This window comes from Spea bombifrons, chromosome 9 (genome assembly GCF_027358695.1).
Source record: "Spea bombifrons isolate aSpeBom1 chromosome 9, aSpeBom1.2.pri, whole genome shotgun sequence".
Taxonomy (NCBI): Eukaryota; Metazoa; Chordata; class Amphibia; order Anura; family Pelobatidae; genus Spea; species Spea bombifrons.
The window spans coordinates 19,517,109-19,532,194 of record NC_071095.1 but is presented as its reverse complement, the minus strand read 5'-3'; the positions used below and the strand labels follow the sequence as shown (position 1 = coordinate 19,532,194).

Genomic DNA, 15,086 nt, shown 5'->3' with positions numbered 1-15,086 from the left:
TATATCTCAATGCAAGTGTATAAATAAGAGGCTTCTTAGCAAAATGCTTATCAATACCTTAATGAAGGCCCTTTGCACTACAATCATCGTTCTCATTTTGTGTATTTTTAAAGCTCCTCTCCAATCAGCTAAGCTAACATCAATCGGAGGGTATTTATTCACTTATGCAGTTGGCTGGAGGGTTCGCAGGAGGGTTGCAGTTTCAAACGCTGTGAATTGACTATGTATTAAAAAGCGTCATCCTTGGCAGATTTCCCTGCAAGAATGGCCAGACTGGCTCTGTAGTTCAATCGGCGCATTGGCTTTCAGGAAATTTTATTTATTTGGTTATAAATTATACAGGGCCATGCAAGCCTATCAGCAGAGGCTCACTATAGAGTTGGCGCAAAGGGAAGTTAGTAAGATGAAACTGCAACTCTCCTGTCAACTTCCTGTAGTGTCTTTCTTAATAAGGTGTTTCTAGTGAAGGTGCAGAATAGAGGTATTAAAAAGGAAATGCTGCATGAATTAACGTATATGCCCCCTATGCCAGTTATTTAATGAGTTCTGAAGCAGGTAAAATGCATACCTGGGAACTTCCTTGGCTAATTACCCCGGGCTCTCCCTCTTCTGGGGAGTGTGGCTCCATGAAGGGTGGGGCTAATAGTGCATGGGGCGTGTTATGTTGGCCGCAGACAGGCTTGGGTGGGTGGGGAGTAGGAGGGGAAGTGGGCAGTGAGTGGGCGTGTCTAAACACCACTCCCCTGCCTGCAGATAGAGAAAAATGACCCGGAGACCCTGGAAAGCACTGCTTCACCCGGAGACTCTGGGTCAATCTTGGAGCGTTCCCAGGTAGGAAAATTGGAGATCAATTATTACCAGCTCTGTAAACAAAGTTTGGTTTTGTTTGTATCCTTCCTGGCAACAAATGGTATATAATATATACATATATATATAATTAACTTTGTAGCACATATCCTTGCTGACCTTTGGGGAACAATGTAGAAGAAATAAGTGATACAGAAAGTAGCATTGTGTCAATCTAATACGAAACCTCTTTCTGGTTTTGTAATACTGTGTATTATGCCGCAAACGCACACGGACTTTCCAGCTGAATGCATTTTTATGGGACGGTCATAGGATGCTGGCCTGGTTTGCTTGAAATATTTATGCCTGGAGAATATGAGGGTGCTAAAGAGAGAATGTATCCTAAGCATGACTGTAAAGCATGTCGGTTCTGTAATGGAGATATATAGAGAAGATATTTTGAATTGTGCAAGTCCTGTTTCTGCAGAAAAAAAACCCTCTTGTAAAGGACGATCGACAAATAAATAACTCGCTATGGACAAGCCTGGATCATGTTCTTTATTTTTAATATATTTGAATAGTTTCAGCAAAAAAAACACCCCTTTTTGCCCTGCCAATCGTTTTAATTTTACATAATCTTAAGGTTTTTGGGTTTTTTTTTGCGGTCCGTCGGAAGCCACTCAAATGAATTTGTGTTCGTAAATGAATATTATTATATAATAGAACATTGCCAGCTAGATGGCGAAGGTTTAACGAATAACAGGGGCAATAAACCCCGTGAAAACTAATGGTTATTATTTCTTGATCAGAGAGCAGGGACCTATTATATTACCCTTCTTCTGCAAGATGGCTCTTGAAACAATCACACGCGCTACACAAAGCAAAGAAGTGGAAATTAAATACCGTGTCTAGGTCAGCAAAATGAAGATGCCTAGACCTCGCGGCTAATGAATTTGGGCTCGTTAGCCCGTTTTTTGCTTCCGTCCGCTTAGCCATATTCATCACAGTCATCTCCTAGCTGCGGACCTCGAATTTCTCGTTCTTGGTTCCACAGCGGGCTGAGAAACTGCATTTTGATTAGAAATTTAGTCTAATTTTCCATATACCTATTTCTAAAATTGGGCGGCCTTTTTCCCTTTTGAATGTGGTGGTTTGTAAAAAAAAAAAAAAAGAATATATATAATTTTTTTTTAAAATAAAAACATTTAGAATCAGTAAACTAATCTCAACTCTACTCTTTTGAGATCTTAATCATGCTCCTTTGATTTAAAATTTAAAACACCGAACTTGGCCAGTCCTTCTTTAATAACTGCCATATGCCATTAACTAATTACACACGATGGATAGCAGGTATCTTCTCCCAAGATGGTTTTAGCAGCTGTTATTTTCTAGTTATCTCAAATATTTTCTCTCCGAGACATATGTTTGAAAAACAAAACAATAAATGTCTAATTTGGAAACCAATTTTTCAATTTCATCCACTTTTCCATACTTTCTTTACACCAGTATCTCTATCTGGGCGTTTTTCTTCTGATCTCGTAACCCCAAGAAGATGGGGTTCAAGCGGGGAATAAAAAAAATAATCGTTCCGCGTTAGGAAAGACCATAAGGGATCATAAGACCATAAGCCGTATCTCATATACTTGGGCATGGTCCTCGCCTTTGAGCACTGGATCTTGGCCCCACTGGTGTTCTGTTGATAATGATGACAATATTTAGAATGATGTCTGTTGGAGAAGCAGAATTGTGAGGTCAATAAGTAGATGTGATGGTGTTGGAGTCTTCGGCCAGTGGGTCTCACGTAATTTAGCGCACATGTAGAGTATCTCTTGGTAGGTCCCATCAAGCCACCGAAGGAGACATGGAGAAGGTTCAGAGAGATGTCTCAGCAGGATCACAGAATGCTGTTACTTGAGGATCTGCACAAGAACTCTAGTTTCTGGACCAAGCTTGTATTCCACAGGAAAGATAGTCCAGCCTGCTGTAGTGCCACATGGCCTTGAAATGTGAATTTTAGACTATGCAGCTCTGGACATTCATCAGAAGTTAAAATTACCGTTATCACAATGTTTCTCTTGGGGTTTGCCAACCGCATGAGTGTTTAAGGTGCAGATGGAGTTAGATTCCCACCGAGTCCCTCAGGAGTAAAACTTGCTGGCAACTAGCTTCAGCCTCCCTCTGAATGTATAAGACGCCCACAGGACCAGCCATACCCCTGTTCTCTGGGTCTGCACGATATCTGGTAATACACGAGAAACTAATAAAATGACCGTTCTCCTAAGGTTTATTTTCTTAGCGTACTCCAGAGCGAACTAATCTTTTGTCTTAATCTAAAATGGCTTTTAATTAAAAAAAATTCACCAATATAACATACCATATACTTAACTGTACACAGATTTATGATTCTTGTAGAATACAGAACATTTTGCCTTGTAATCTTTATATGACTGCTCTTTTCTTTTTAGCCCTGGAGGGGGTTAATGAAATCACCATTATTTCTAGCTTCAGAAGTCACCTCTTTGATTACATCTCATTAGGGAATTCCTCGTTTGATGTTTATGAAATGGGGTGGGGGTGTGTGTGGGGGGGTGTCTCCGCTGCTCTCCATGAATGGAGCACATGAAGTATTCATGATTTTATCTCCACAGGACTAGGGATGCTGTGTGATGTACGTAACTTGCCTCCCTGCAGCTTCCATTCAGATACATTTGGCAGCGGCAGACAAGCAGCCGAGGCGCCTCCTCCTGTTTAGATGAGGTCATCTGTATTCCTTTCCTTTTTATTTTTTTTTTCCTATGGATTCTACAAAGACTGCGCTGTACCAGCACCAGGGTCGGATTGCTTGCCTAGCATCAGGATCCCTTGGAGTACGCATAGAGCTCAGTCTTTATGGAATCCGTGCTAATCTAATCAAACCTCTAGATAGGTTGCTCCGCATCGTGATCCGCCAGCTATTTTTTCACTATTATTTTTTGCGTTTCACTCTGTGAGCAGCATCAGGACCATGGGTGCTACGAGACCTGAACGTTTCCATCAGCAGATATAGGAAATGGAAAGAAGTCCCAGGGACGCTAATCTGATTGAATGCTCTCACTGAGATTTACGCGCATAGTCATCTAGTCATCTGGAGGAAGCCGTCTAATGCACAAGACCGTGAAAGGTGGACAGTCTAGAATTCTTTACAACTGGCTGTTGGTGGACAGGGGAGCGAGAGAGAGAGCAGCATGTTTTGGGATGCTAACATCACCTTAAACATTCTGGAGGTCATTGGCGTACATTTGACCCATACGTTCCTGCAGATTCTCTAGCAGTCTGCATTGGTGAACTCATTCATACTAACTTTCTCCTGTATGAATTTGGAAGCTTAGCATTTTGGCTTTTTTTTTTTTTTTACATTTATTGCCAGCATTTCTCTGGAGATCCAATCAATTTATATCCATGAGCTGCAGCGTGAGAAAGAAACCCTTATTATGTGTAACTTTGGATAACGAGGACCTTCGCTCTCTTTGCTTGACATTCTAGAATGTAACCATCTCCAGATCCAGTCGCTAATAGTATTACTGACCGCAGGGGATTTAAACGCATGTAAGAGCCAGAACCCGCAGCCGAGACTCACAATGGCCAATGAACCGGTTATACTAAATGTGTACGACATGGTAAGTTTTGCATGCTTTTGATGTCCCTTTAACGAGACAAATCTTTCATGGCTGTGTTTCTAATCGGTCTTGTATGTCTGGAGGCGTGCATAATGCAGCTCATTCTTGGATAGCATCCTCCTGTATGATGAGCCCTACCTTGGTTTCCACTTCCCTACCCAGAATACATTTGGATTTGCTGTGTTAGAACCCTAAAGATATTTCTTTCCTTTATCTTGGTTGACATAGAACTTGACGGCATATTCATCCCATCTAGTCTGCCTATTTTTCCTGATTTAAAGGCTCAAACCTTAATCAGTTCTTGGTCTCGTCTTAGATTTAGGGGCCACATGTCTATCCCATGCATGTTTAATTTCCCTCACTGTATTAGCCTCTAGTGCTTCTGCTGGGAGGCTGTTCTACTTATCTACCACCTTCATCTTCCATCTAAGCCTCTGCCCCCTCTAGATTACGGTCTCTCGTTCTAACATTTCTCCCTCCTGTACTTCATGTATCTAAAGTTTCCTAGTACACCATGTCCTAATAATACCATAAAGCCAACGTGTTAAGCAATACAATGCATTAAAACCAGAACAATTATTTTATTCTTCTATCAATTTTCATGTTTCTCGAATTTTTTACATTCATTTAGGAAGCCCCTAATTTTATCTGAGAATATTTCTTATATTCCTAAATAGTATGATGTTAATAAGACTAATGGCTTTGCTGTCTTGTCCTTTTTTTCTTTTTAATTTGTGTACAACATTTAGGTTAATATTTTTTTACTGTGTTTGCATGGAAAAGCATAGCGTGAATGAACTCCAGAAGGAACTCGGGGGAATACATTTTCCTGTGCACGTAACCTCAACCACTTCCTGCGGCTCAACCAAGTAATAAGGGCCAAGAAGATGACGCAGGAAGTGGAAAGTGCGAAGGATAAATACTACCCCCCGAAAACACTTTCTGGTTCGACCTCAAAGTTTTCACCACCAGATTCTTAGGTCCACAAATAGTTTTAATATAGGTGGTCTGATGGGAAAATGGCATGAATTATTTGAGGCTCATACCCATGAAGCTCATACTCATGTGCTGCTGCTGCATTGTGGTTATGTAAGAAGCACAAAGAGACATGCTACTAAATTAATATGAAGGATGGAGCACCTTAGTTACAAAGAAAAGCTAGAAAAATTGAATTTGTTTACACTAGAAAAACGGGGTCTTAGAGGGGATAATACCAGACACTCTCTGATGACCTGCTCATTAATAGGACAGCGCAAGGAACAAGAGGTCATCCACTCAAGAAAGGAATTCACGCTTAAAGCAGCGAAAAGGGTTCCTTACAGTAAGAGCAGTAAAGATGTGGAATCCACTACCGACAGAGGTTGTGCGATCAGATCCAATGGATGCCTTTAAATATGGACTGGACATGACATAAAATATATGTGGAATATGCTGGGATATGATAGCGCCATCATATTCCCCAATGCTGTACAATGGGTAAACAGGCTATAACAAGTAGTGGGTCAAATAACAATTTGGACTTACAGTAACAAAAGGGTAAGGATGCAAAAAGAGATCTTTGGAGGAAAAAGACGGTTGGAAAAGTACCGACTGACTACCCCTTTGAAGACACTTGGCATTTAGCAGATCTGATCTGATATCCTTCCCGCTGAAGGTTCAATCACATAACAACATTTTGGCTTCTAACAGTACTAGAAATGGTGTTTCTTGTGCATTTAGTTAGAAAAGAGTCAAGTTTAGGAGAATAGGTGGAACAGCACCTTTAGCTGAACCTACGCTCTTATGGTAACATGTAATTGCTTAATACGTTATTGCCATTGGAATTGTTTTTCCCATTGTAGTTTGAAACAAAGACCTACTGCTTGCCCTTGTGCATGGCTGCTGACCGTGGTCCTGAAACAGCCTTCTCACTAGGTCTCTATGGATAATGCACATTAATAAGGCTAACACTGGCAAGTCTCTCCCGCAAGAAGAGCTGAGCTGGCCCTGTATGATGGATAACTCAATCGGAGAGGAGGCATTGGAGAAACGATTTAAGCATACACTATCCAGGACCAGCCAAGCTATTCCTGCAGGAGAAACGTATTGGGGTTGGACCTTCATAACGTATAGTGAGGTCAAGAAGCTGAAATACAACTTTCCTGACAACACCCCCTTTAGTGTTTTCAAGATTCCTATTAAATAGGCAATAAATCAGAGATCCGATATGCCAGATGGCCAGTCCAGGCCCATATAATAATATATATTTCTCATTTGATAAATCTGATAAATGTGTAGCAACCTTATTCGTAAATATATATATATACAGGGCGAATAGCACATGAATATGTATTACTGATATGAGTAACCTGCATATTAATTGGTTGCTTTGGATGATATTTATTTTAAGTAGAAACGGCTTCTGTTGATGACTGTTCTGTTCTAGGGGTCCCCACGCTGCAGGGTTGCTGGGCAATAAATAGATTGATAAACACGTATCTGGGTGACAGATATGATGTCACAGAGTTAATTTACATAAACCTCTTACCGCGTTTGCCTGTTGGCCAGGCATTATTCCATTCTTGCTTCTTTGTCAAGGGCACACCGTGTCCCTGTTTCGAGGCTTCACTGTGTAGGTGGTACTTCCATTCACAAACGCGTTTCTGCATATCCGATGGGAATATAATTAACCCTCTGGGTGCCGGTGCTCTGTGCAACGTGTTGCCTCGATAGGGATTTCACTTGATTTTCTACTGCTTATCAGTGCTGCAAGTTGAGCAGTCCCTTTTTCCTCCCCAGAGGGAATGTCTGCTGGGTATGAGAGTATCACACCCAGGCCCAGACTGGAAGGGAGCAAGAAGAGCAGAACTGGAAAGTACATAGCGTACTGCAACTAGAATATGTTCTGGGGGCTTTTAGCATTGACTTGCCCCTAGGACTAACTGTTGCCAGCGTACCCCTTCTTAGCGCACTTTTCTACCTTGCTCCGTGTCTTTTGGAAAATGTTCTGCATTTTCCACACTGTTAACTACCTATATCACACATATATATATATATATCACATATATATATATATATCACATATATATATATATATATATATATATATATATATCACATATATATATATATATCACATATATATATATATATATCTATCACATATATATATATTTATATTTACCATAAGGTTGAAGGTTGTATCTTGTTTTAAAACCACTAGAGAGCTACTTAAACATTGAAATGCCTGCTGCAATAGCTCTTTAATCCTCTGACCTGTTATCGATTATAAATGAACCATTGTAAAAAAAAAAAATGACAATTTTCTATAAGTGAATGCCGCTGGTGAATTCTCCGCTCAGAAGCTTGTTTTAATGCCTGCTGCTTATCCTTAAAGTGGTTTCATGGTGTGTTTAAAGAGTTCGCAGCTCCACGCCGCGCAGGAAACATGTGAAGATCAGGGGATGAGAAAGCTATTAATGGATGGAGTGAAACAGATTGGCGAAGAAAATGAGAAAACATAATTAAAGCATCCCCCCCCCCCCGTAGGAGACCTGCAGCAATGGCATTAAGGAAATCACGAAGCCACACTTTTAGCACAAAGCTTCTTATTATAGACCCAAACATCTGACTACCTCCAGGCCTACAGGAGAAGCTGAGAATAGAACATGCTATGCTTTACAACATATACTTGTTCTAGAATCCCTATCAAAAGGGTTCTGGAAGTCTGGTCTAACACCATAACTACGTGCATGCGCTTCTACTCGCAGTTAGCTAACAGGTAGCTCCTGATCTTTCCAATCATGATTGGAGAAGCCAAAAAGTCTAGACCATACTCAGGCAGTAGACATCCTTGCTTAGGATGCCCATATGCCCCAAACCTGTTCAGGTACCTTTCCAATGCATTGTACAGACGCATGGGTGCTCTAGTTGTCCGTAGTACGCTATTGCAACACTAAAATGGCTACAAGCGATATCAATAACCTTTCGTTAGAAAAGAACCCATTCATATAATAAATTAGGAAACAATTGTATCCCCCCCCCAAATATATATATAACACTCGAGTAAGTTCTTAGTATCCAATTTCTGTTAAAATAAATAGTTAATGATTCGGCATTGCAGAGAGGACTATTCTCGTTTCCCCGGGCAATAGCGTTATAGAACATTATTATTTTATATGTGGTTATATTCAAGCGAATATGATAGCCTGGATAGCGAGAAGAGGATTGGAAGAGAGCTCAGTTGGCTCGGTTGCGTTATATATACTGGCATATTATATATTTATATTATACATACTGTATTAAATGAACGATACGTATGCCGTGAAGTCTCTCCAGCCCGCAGACTCATATAAATGTATTATCTGTAAGCATCTGTGCTGCTGGATCACAACTAAGAGCCTTTACAAGCACTCGGCGTACGGAGAGGAATACAAATGAACGAATGCATGATTACTTGTATGGTCACTGACGCTGTTTCTGATGTTGCCGGCAGCTGAATATCCTGCCTCTTTACATAAAAAAGATATTATTGCCAATAGACTTTACGGGAGACATATTCCTGGCTATGAATGAATTCATGAGGCCTGAATGACTAAAGTTGGAATGTATTAGCTACACGGGCAACTGGAGCTCTGAATTTGGAGTAGATAAGAGTTAACTTACTGTCATGGCTGCCAAATGGAGAAGATGCCTTATTGCACTCTACATGATAAGGGCACTTGGATGAATTTGTCATTCCAACCCCCGAGGGGCATGTTTCTAAGATGGGGTGTGATCACTGTTGCTCTCAATTGCCTTTAGGTCAGTTACTAGAGGTTGTTGCATTGTTCATGTTCTAGATGCCACCTCTTGGACCCATACAGTCAACTCAAAGCTCCATGTTATTATAAGGTAACCAGCACATCCGTTTTATGACGTTTGGGGGTGGTAGTGGCACATGAATATTCACACAACCTCCTTGAAGACCTCTGGTTCGCCACGAGTCACCCTCCAGATTTTTGCAATGAAGATTTCCTCCCAGCCGTCAATCATAAAATCTATCTGCCACAATCCCACTATAGCCCCCTTCCCCACCCTGTCCCATTAACTTTCCACCTTGCACGCTTGTTCCATTATAGGGTCAAAGTCCTTTTTGATCACTGGTGGATCTCAACGCCACAATCCCATAACAGCCTCCTTTCTCCACCCTGTCCTATCAAAGTCCCATCTTCCACCTTTTGTTCCATTACGTGTTCAAAGTAGTTTATAATCATTAGTAGACGTCCACCCTCTTCTTCACCCCGTCCCATTACGTCCCATTATGCTGTAGGTTCAGAGTAATGTTTGGTCATCGGTGGTTTTCATGTTCTACTGCAGAGGTATATAAGATGTGCCTAAAACAATATTTTACTCAACAGAATGTATTCGTTCCCTGAAACCAAGGAGATTATACCCAGTTGTGACTCTCCAAAGTGAAATATATAGGTGATATTAACATGGAGTGTCACTTAGAGCTCTGTGGGCTTTCCTCCCTGATTCCATGCACATTGGGTTGGGTTTGTAGGCATCTGTTATGCCTACAAGCCTGTTCTTAAACAAAGCAGGTCATCCACCTGTTGTGTTCCGGCTGAATATCAGTACATTAATTTTTGTTAGTGCTTTTACTGGCTTAGTCAACCCCCCTTCATTCATGTTTCCCCAATATTTGTTCTCTGAAAAGATATTAAAAATGAACACGTGGAATGAATGGATTATCCTGCATCTTCAGGATAAAAAGAAGGTCAAAACTTCAAGCATGTTCAGTGACCTCTGAAGCCTACACCTTAAGTCTCGCTAATTCATATTCGTCGCTTTCCTTGCCTTCTTTCTGCCTATCCATCAATCACTTTGTGCCATTTTCTTTTATCACGCGGCCGCAGCGTACGGTCGGACCTCCGAGGTCCATCAATCACAGCACAGAAGCCAAAACATCTTTACAGAATGCTGAAGCCGCGCTTCCCGAAGCACAATGCGTCTTAATTATAACAGATGGGAACCCCTATCAGTCAAGATGAGCAGGAAAGCGGAGATAGGAGCCATTTATAGGACCTGTCATTTATGTACCATTGGCTAGACCACAATCCAATGTCATCCTGTACAAAGCAATGTGTGTGATTTCCCACCTTAAGTAAATGCTTTCCCAACTATATCTTAAGGTCTCAAATTATTATTTTTACATGTACCTTAAACTAGTTACTAGTATCTTTATATTTAAGAACATTAAAAGTACCACCTGAATGCGTTGGTGAGCTTGGTGACCTTACTGCTAAAAGACAATAAAGAATGGAGGACTTAGGGACGAGTAATCATGTTGGGGCAGGGGTACTTGCACCAGGGATGGGTTTTTTTTTTTTATAAATCATTGATTCCTACGGGGCATTTCTTGAAAAGCCTATTGCTGCCCGCCCCTGAATGGCACATTCTGTATGCTGGATGACAAGAGAAATGAACCAGGTGCCCGAAAGGGTAAAGTAATTAGTAACTAATTAGTAATTAGTGGTAACTGATAATGGGGGAAATATTACACAATATTATTTATTATTATTATATTATGATTTTTATACGGCACCAACAATGTATTCAGCACTTCTTACACTCCATATATTGGAAGGGTCTGCCAAAGCTAGAACTGACAGACTAATCTAGGCTGATACGTTAGATAAAGAGGGACCTGTTTGTACGTTGACAATCTAGAGGATAAAAGGAGATCTTATCAGCAGAGAAAACATTTAAATGTTCTTGATTTTGGACCATTCCATTGCTTGCTAGGACGGCCTTTCAAATTCTGCCCCAGAATCACGTACTATAAAGAACCCATATGGCATTCAGAATTTGAAGGGGGAATCATTCGGCCCCATCTTGTCTGCCCGTTTTTCCTGCTGTGGGGAATCAGTTCTTGGTCTCGTCTTATACACACATTTTTTTAGTTCACGTGGTTTTAATATCAGTTAAAAACACATTGGATATATTATAAAGTATTTGCTAGCAACGCAAGCGCATCCTCCGGAAACTTGGTTCTATTTAAAGTCAAAACAGGATCCGCTCTGTTATCTAGAGGGTCAATGTCACACGGTAAATGCAAGGCTAAGCACTTGTGCTACAATTTCAAATATTAGTATTTTGTGCGGTTTTTAGTGATTTTTAAATTAAAATTATAAAACATCATTTCTGTTGATAGCCTTTCTCAAATCAAATAATGTTCTTCTTCATCTATTGCATTACCCTATGAAAATCCTACAAGTAAGCACTTTTCAGAAATCAAAACTAAATTAAAAACATTTAATGAAAGGCTTTCAGTGCTCACTTGATTTTTCCTTATTACTGTAAAAAAAATAAATAATAATATAGATTTTAACGTGTTTGTATCTGTTTTGCAGTATTGGATCAACGAATACACATCTACTCTGGGAATAGGGGTATTCCATTCAGGGATCGAAATCTATGGCAGAGGTAGGTAGTTAAACAAGTGGTTGGTTAATTTTCATGGTTGACTAGGATTATTTTGCCCACCCAGGATAAACTAATCCCAGAGAAGATATATATATATATATTAGGATATTTACAGTCGTTCGCATTTCTTTCCCAACAGAGTTTGCTTACGGAGGCCATCCATACCCATTTAGTGGGATTTTCGAAATCACGCCTGGCAGTGCCGTGGAGCTCGGAGAGACATTCAAATTCAAGTGAGTCCATGTGATCACCGCAAATATAATAAATATTCAAAAATAACGCATCAAACATGGAGGGGAAAAAAAAGGGCTGCAGTTTTATTTCTATAGTCCTGCAAAGTTTCCTGTCCCCTAACTCAATATTTGCTTTAGTGACGGATAAACAGCATGCCTTCATATTCTGGACCAGAATCCTATATTAATTAGTTGACGCTCAGAATACCTTAACATGCGCCTCGCCTACATATGAGAAGCTTTTTCTATGACGTCTGTACAAAGAACATCTGTGAAGAAGCACCTTTGAGCACCTTGTCATCATCATCATCATTACCGGAATCGTCATCTTCACTAATGGCACCAGCATAACCACTGCCACTGGTGTCTGCTTCCTTTTGCCAATGAAAAATGTTGCATTTCTAACCACATGATTAGACGCATCACCACCAATATGGAATAGGTTTTACTCTTGATGGCTAGTAGTATGGTCATCTACTGTATGTGTAAGAAGAAACTGAACAGGGGAACACTCGCGATTGAGGATCCCAGAGTGGGGATGAGTTGTGCTAATGTAGGATGGATAAAAGACAGGAAAACATGACCATCGACTGCCAGAGAAATGGCAACGCGGGCCAGAGAAATGGCAACGTGGGCCAGAGAAATGACAACGTGAAGATGTGTGGGCTTACAAACAATCTGCTGCATTGTTTACAGCATAATCCACACACAGTCCCCAAGAAAAACAAGGACTGCATTCTGGCAGGGCACATTAACTAGGCAAGCACCATGGAACCGGCACCACTGTCCTTTATGCCGTCACAGATGCCATCTACTAGAGCTACCAAAAGGTTATTGTGGTGGTGGAGGCATGTCCGTAATGGAGAGGACAGGCTTGTTCTGTAGATGAAGTGTGATTGTGATGTGGACAGAGTATGATGTCACACTCTGGCCAATGTTCTACAACAAGTCATTGTCAGCTATGGGCATGCTTTGTACCATACAGAACTTAGTTCATTTGGTATGTTGATCTATGAAAAGAAGAAGCAAAAATGAAGAACCTCAGCTACACAAGGAGCCACGGTAGATAAGCATAGATCTTATAGATAAGTATCAGCATCTCATAAAAGTAAAACAAAAAATGTATGGAAAATAGAATGCTTACCCAAAACGCCTATTTTTTTTAACACTATTTACACACTATCATGAGTTTCTGCATACCACCCAACAGTCCATTTTTGCAGGGTCTTTGACCCCGATATATTCTTCTAAGAACCCAGATGTTAAATATTTCATATGTTTGTATAATACTTTATGCAATGCTACCTTGTATTCATCACATTTGTTTCTGTTACAGGGAATCTATTGCCCTTGGCACTACAGATTTCACAGAGGAAGATATAGATAACATCATGGAAGAGCTAGGGAAGGAGTATAAAGGAAACGCTTATCACCTAATGCACAAAAACTGTAATCACTTTTCGGCGGCGCTGGCTGAGGTTTGTATTCCTTCCGAGATCCCTCAGTAGAGATCTCTATGCGCATCCCTCTCAGTATCTTAATCCGGTATCATAACAGCAGCATACTTTGCTGGCGCTCTAATAAAACCAGGGCTGGGGGAATGTGATGTGATCTGATTATGGCACCGAGCAAACAGCTGGTGCTGGAGAGAAGCCCAGGCAGAAAATACACGCTCAGAACAGAGATCAGCGCTGAAAATATTCACAGACCGGTTGGGTGGGTGTCACATGTGAAATACATGTGCATAAAATATGAGCAACAGATGGATTTAGAATGTCTTCTAATCATCAGTTTGACCCTCTGTGTGCCGGAGTAACAAGTAACGCACTGAAGAGCAATCAGTATTCCTTCCAAACATTTCCATCATATTCTATAGGTGAAAACATGCAGCAATGAGTTTACAAACAGTTAACAAAACTTTATATATATATAAAAATATGCATATACTATGCGAATTATATATATATATATATAATTGTAACATAGGAACATAAAATTTGAAGGCACATAAGATCCATGCGGTTCTTTAGTCTGCCCATTTTTCCTTCTATTGTGAGGCCGTTCCACTTCTCTACCACCCTCTCTTACACTATACCACCCTTCCATACACTATACCTAAGCTTCCGACTTGTTCTTTATCACTAGAATTACTTTCATTTAAGTAAAATACTTGATATGACCTCTTTTCTTTATAGTCAAAAATCAATAGTGATTATAAACACTCAATTAAAGTTCCCCAAGCCATCTTGGATATTTTTCTTTACCCAACACACTTGGTGTTTTGAAATGTTTTATGTCGGTTTAGAAATAATTGATGAGGATTGTCTACGTTTCCAGATGCTGTGTGGGAAGGAAATCCCTCGCTGGGTGAATCGGTTAGCCTACTTCAGCTCATGCATCCCATTTCTTCAGAGCTGCCTTCCGAAGGAATGGCTGACACCAGCAGCCTTGCAGAGTCACATCACGCTTGGCCTCCAAAGAGAAGAACAGGGAGACACAACAGATGAGGACTCACCATCCACTTCGGCAGCCGCCCCATCCGGAACGCGAACGTGCCGACACACCAGAGTTTAAATGACATCACGTGTCCCTTCGGACAATCATCGGACTGTTGGGTCCACATGTTGTCGACACACAATAAAACTGCAACTTCTTCGTATGCATTTTTACTATTTTTCTTTTTTTCACAACAGATAATGAATGCTACATTTGGAAAGAGTCCACGTTATTATGCAACAAGAAAAGAACCTTTGGAAATACTGCTCAGAATGTTGATTCCTAAGGAATTTGCCATACGGTTTCTAGTTTTGTGTGCGTTTTTGAATGTTAAATGTAGTATTTCTTCTCTTTGAGCCAAATGACGTCATTGTGTAAGATGTACAATATAAGACTTATTAAAAACAGGTTGGGTGAAAATTAGCAGCAAACGTGAGTTGATAACTCTTCCTTTTTGTGGAACAGT

General features: G+C 40.5%; 1 protein-coding gene across 1 annotated transcript; it reads left to right on the top strand.

Moving 5' to 3' along the window:
• Nucleotides 1-4,185: 4,185 nt before the first annotated feature.
• LOC128505324 (deubiquitinase DESI2-like) lies at nucleotides 4,186-14,871 on the top strand. Its single transcript, XM_053475671.1, has 5 exons — nucleotides 4,186-4,442; nucleotides 11,819-11,891; nucleotides 12,031-12,124; nucleotides 13,461-13,602; nucleotides 14,462-14,871. Exons 1-5 carry the CDS (start codon nucleotides 4,404-4,406, stop codon nucleotides 14,696-14,698), a joined length of 585 nt encoding a protein of 194 aa, XP_053331646.1. The 5' UTR covers nucleotides 4,186-4,403; the 3' UTR covers nucleotides 14,699-14,871.
• The last annotated feature ends 215 nt before the right edge of the window (nucleotides 14,872-15,086 follow it).

Excerpts from the sequence above, each read along its gene's own strand:
- LOC128505324 (XM_053475671.1), top strand. The coding sequence starts at position 4,404 with ATGGCCAATGAACCGGTTATACTAAATGTGTACGACATG. Across the intron at positions 4,443-11,818 it reads TACTAAATGTGTACGACATG|TATTGGATCAACGAATACAC; the intron begins GTAAGTTTTGCA and ends TCTGTTTTGCAG. Across the intron at positions 13,603-14,461 it reads TTTCGGCGGCGCTGGCTGAG|ATGCTGTGTGGGAAGGAAAT; the intron begins GTTTGTATTCCT and ends CTACGTTTCCAG.